This window comes from Protobothrops mucrosquamatus, unplaced genomic scaffold, assembly GCF_001527695.2.
Source record: "Protobothrops mucrosquamatus isolate PMUCROS unplaced genomic scaffold, P.Mucros_1.0 scaffold710, whole genome shotgun sequence".
NCBI classification, from domain to species: Eukaryota; Metazoa; Chordata; class Lepidosauria; order Squamata; family Viperidae; genus Protobothrops; species Protobothrops mucrosquamatus.
The window spans coordinates 786,983-791,432 of NW_015386991.1; the positions used below are offsets into that span (position 1 = coordinate 786,983).

At 49.6% G+C, this 4,450-nt stretch overlaps 1 protein-coding gene across 1 annotated transcript; it reads right to left on the reverse strand.

Annotated features, from left to right (window-relative positions):
• Nucleotides 1-615: 615 nt before the first annotated feature.
• Nucleotides 616-4,112, reverse strand: HOXC13 (homeobox C13). Its single transcript, XM_015818279.1, has 2 exons — nt 3,449-4,112; nt 616-872 (listed from the first exon to the last, which is right to left on the reverse strand). The coding sequence occupies exons 1-2, from the start codon at nt 4,110-4,112 to the stop codon at nt 616-618; spliced, it is 921 nt and encodes a 306-aa protein (XP_015673765.1).
• Nucleotides 4,113-4,450: the final 338 nt, after the last annotated feature.

A 4,450-nucleotide genomic window follows, 5' to 3' on the forward strand; every position in this document is an offset into this window, starting at 1 on the left:
GTCTAGCTTTTTTTAAAACAAAAAACAAAAACACCCCCACCCCAAGGCGAATAATTCTTCATATGTAAGGTTTACAGTTTTCACTTTTTGTTTTTGAAACAATAAAAGACAAAAACAGCCCAATACATGGAAAATATGGCAAAGGGAAAGAAAGTGCTGGACCTAGAAAAGAAAAAAAAAAGGGGGGGGTGAAATCACTCAGAATCCCAACATCGCAAATCTGGGAGTGTGTATATAAACATCACAATCTGGGTGTTTTTGTATGTGTATGTGAGAGAGGGAGGAGAGAGAATTCCCCCCCCCCTCGGCTTCTCTGTGAAAATAAGTGCGCACATTTAAAAACACCGAAAAATAGATTTTAAGACAGGCAATCAAGCTTCACAGTTAAAAAAAGGGCAATAAATGGACAGAAGACTAACCCAAAGGCGGTGATTTTATTTTTTTTCCCCCCACACTGCTCCTTGGAGACTGTACGGGTGTTTAAATAATCAAATTCAATGCATTTTTCCCTTCCTTTTTGTACAAATTTACCAGATAAATATTTGCATTTGTTTCTTCTCCCCTTTTAAATTTTTATTTTGTTTTCCCCCCCCTCCCTCTTGAAACATTTCTATGTCAGGTAGCGTGTAGGTGGGATGTCTTAGATTTACTAATAACCTTTTTTTCTTTCACTCTGCGATTCTGAAACCAGATTGTGACCTGGCGCTCGGAAAGGTTAGTAGTGGCCGAGATCCTTCTTCGCTTCTCTTTGGTAATGAACTTGCTGGCCGCGTACTCCTTTTCTAATTCTTTCAGCTGGATTTTCGTGTAAGGGACCCTTTTTTTCCGGCCCCTACGGTAGCTGTTCACTTCTGGCTGAAGTGGCACCACATCTGTGAAGACAGACGAGGAGAACGGAGCAAGGAGGAAACGAGGTGGAGAAGCGAAGTGGGAGGAAGAGAGAGAAAGAGAAGAGGGGAGGAGAGAGAGAGAGAGAGAAAAAAAAGAGAAAGTTAGATTAAACAGCACCTTGCAACTGGCTGGGCAATGCATCTTCCAGGCATCAGGAAGGGAACAGGCAGAAAAGTAGCAAGCCGGTGAGAATGAAAGCGACATAGCAAGAAAATGGATCTAAGAGGAGGGGGGTGAATTTGGAAGGGCACGGGGTGGGGGGGAGGGAGAGGAGTGGGACAGAACCAGTGGGATAGGAGAAATGCATGGGGGGAAATGAGGTGCAGGCAGAACAAGATATGAATCTATGCATTTGGTGTATTCCATGGGATATTTGTTCACAGCAAGTTGAGAAGAGGCCTCAAGTCCCGGATAAGGACTTTGGCAAGTGGGGCAACTAGGAACTCCAGCATCCGCAAAACTGGAAACAGAATCTTAACTTTCCAAACCTCCTTTCTAAACCTCCAGTCGACATTAACAGGTGGGTTTCAGATACAGATTCTTCCCCAGCCTGTGGGAGAAGATCGGTGGGATCAACACCACAGTGAGAACACAGCTTTCCTGAAAAGGCTACTTTGTTTGTATGGGCAGGTTGCTTCTGAAGCCTCCTCCGCCCCCAAATGATCTAGGGAACGCGAGGGCCATCCTCTTTTCTGCTCTGTAGAGTTAACTCTTCATGCCCTCCATTAACTTATGAGAAGTGCTAAATACATCCACCTATTGAGTTCACTGCTTGGGAAATTCTACTTTCCTTGAAAGTACCTACCAGCTGTGAAGCCCTATTGTTTTCCTGCACTTCTCTAGAATGCAGCGGGAGAGACGGTGCCTTCTCCTCATCAGTGCAATCAGTCTTTGTTGTAATAGCTACTTATACCACGATGCCCCATCGCCAGCGCTCTTGGGCTAACTATAATCACTCACAGATCGGTTCCCCCCATCCTTATCCTCCTATTCCCCCAAAGGCTTCCTGAGACAGAAATTTAAAAGTCAAATTTGCTACTTTATTTATTTTTTAAAAAAAGTGCACAACAGTAGGAGTGATAATAACAATGAAATGAATCCCATTGGAAGAAAATAGAAGAAATAATTATTCCAAGCTGCCCTGGTTCATAGCTGGTAGGAAAGGAATATTTGTCGAATATTCCTGAATATTCCCTCCCCCCCATCATTTAGGGATTATAAATTCTATACTCAGGTCACATTTTGAAAACTCTAAAGGAGGAGAAGTGTTAATCTCTTTATGGATAATCTTCGCTGGGGATTTTTTTTTTTATTAAAATTCAGCAGGAGAGGGTTGTGGGAGAGGCTTTGAATGGTAGGGGGATAAAGAAGGGGATTTGAATGAAATACATCTAGGAGAGGAGCACACCAGAGCTTCACGGAAAATGAAATGAGGATAAGGGGATAAGATATTTGAAGCGGATTTCACCCGGGCGGAATGGGGGTGGATGGGTGGGACAAAAACCACTTATGAAGAAAACGGCTTTTTACAAGATAGATCTTTTCTTTCTCTAGCATAAACAGTTGGAGGCGGGCGGGCTTGCTCGCTGCCGGCGGCTGAAATCCAGCAGAGATCCAAATAGGCCTTCTCTTCCTTCCACCTCGCCCAGCTCCAATTCCTCTTCCTTCTCAGAAGGGAACCCCAGCATGCAACGCTTTGCAGAGGCATCGCTGGCGAGCCGCGCTCGATCTGAGGGGGCACCCCCCCTCCCCCGTCTAGCCACCAAGATAAATTCCTACCTTATTTACTCCCCTTCGGGGGGCTCCAACCCGTCCCTTTGGCCAATTCCGAGGTGGTGGCAAGATGAAGACCCCACGAATGCAGAAGCATTCGCCAATCTTTCGCCTCTCCTCTCTAAATGAGAGGCAGTCGTTCCGAGGCTTTTGGGGTGTGTGTGTGTGTGTGTGTCTGATTCGCAATTCGTAATGTGATCCGTAAGCTGCCATTTACTCCAGATTTCTAACCAGAATCGAAAGCCTTGCCCTCTAGCTTTCCCACTCGGTCCTCGCGCCTTGCAAGACGCATCCCTAAGACACTTCTGGAGCTGCAGTACAGCGCAATTTTGCTGGGTCCCTCTGAAAAGCCCAGCCTTTCCTTGTGGGGGGGGGGAATGGGTGGGGCGGACAGGGGGAGAAGAGATACTTCTGCTTTTCTGGATTCAGAATTTTGATTTTAAACACTCCTGCAAAATTAAAGTCGGAGAGAGAGAGAGAGGGAGAGAGAGAGAGAGAAAATCCAACCGGGGACCAGCGCGGAGAGGGATGAAAAAACCAGGCGCGCCCGCGCATCCTTCTCTCCCGCACCGGCTGCAGCTGCCCAAGCGAACGCGAAAGAGTTCCCAGCCTGCGCTTGGTTGAAGTCTCTCCCGCCTCTCCCGCTCCCCGCGGCCCCTTCGCCCCGCCGTCCGCTTCCAAGGAAGGGCCCTCCTACCAAGTTTACCTGAGCTAGGTTTCCACCCAGCCTAAACGCGCAATCATGGCGGAGCAGAGAGGCAGAGCTCGAGCCCGAGCGCCCTACCTGGGAAAGGCGACTTCCAGAGATGGGTGGACTGCGCCTGCTCCTTCGCGCAGTAAACCTGCCCGTCCCAGCCGTTGGAAAGAGCCCAGTGCTGGTAACCCTCCATGGGGAGCAGCGCGTCGTGTCTTGGCTCGGGGTGCCCACTGATACCTGGAACCACCGATACGTCCAAATAGCCAGGGACCGCCTGGTAGGAGCTGGCAAAGCTCGGGTAAAAAGCAAACTCTTTGGCCCGGGAGGAGAGTTCTTCGCTGGGGAGGGAGCCGCTGGGCTCGGGGTATTTCTCAGCCGGATGGTAGGCGCAAGGCTTCTGTTGCAAGTTGACGTTGTGGGAATGGGACAGGCGGCACCCGTAGTAGCTGCCTCCAAAGGGGTAGCCGTAGCCTAAGGTGGCGTTGGAAGAGGCGGGCGGCGCGGGGCACTGCCTGGCTGCATCTGGAGCCGGTATTTCCGTGTAAACGGAACCCTGGGGCGTCCCGATGGTGCTGGAATGACGGCTCAGTACCGGGTGGGTGATTAAATCCCTGCAGTGGCTGGCTGGACAGTTCCCGCTGAGCCCTTCCATGGCTGGGATTTTAGTCTGGCTATTTTCATGCGGGTTCTCCTCATACACGTACATGAAAGTGTCCGCCCAGCGTGGATGCAAAATCAGGGAAGTCGTCATATCATGGTCTGCCCGAGCTTTTTAAAAGTCGACTTCCGAAAGAGAGAGAGAGAGGGAGAGAGCGAGAGACAAGTCCCCAACATATTGTTTACCCGGGAGCATGCGCAGAGGCGGCGGGATGGGTCGGCTTCATTAAGAAATCTGCCGGGCCACGTGACCTCGGGAGGCCTCCCATTGGCTGCCTCCCTGAGACAGAAGTAGGAATCTTTAAAGGCAAAGTGAGTCACCCGTTGATTGTAAAGAGAATGGGGAGATAAATAAGGGGACGGGGGGGGGGGGGNGGGGGGGAAGAACCCATCTTAGCGCTAAATATAAAAACGGCGATTGGAATTAGCTTG

Bases quoted from the DNA above. Each gene is read 5' to 3' on its own strand.
- HOXC13 (XM_015818279.1), bottom strand. From the start codon at position 4,112: ATGACGACTTCCCTGATTTTGCATCCACGCTGGGCGGACACTTTCATG. The intron at 873-3,448 runs GTAGGGCGCTCG...CTGTCTTCACAG, and splicing joins CTGGAAGTCGCCTTTCCCAG to ATGTGGTGCCACTTCAGCCA.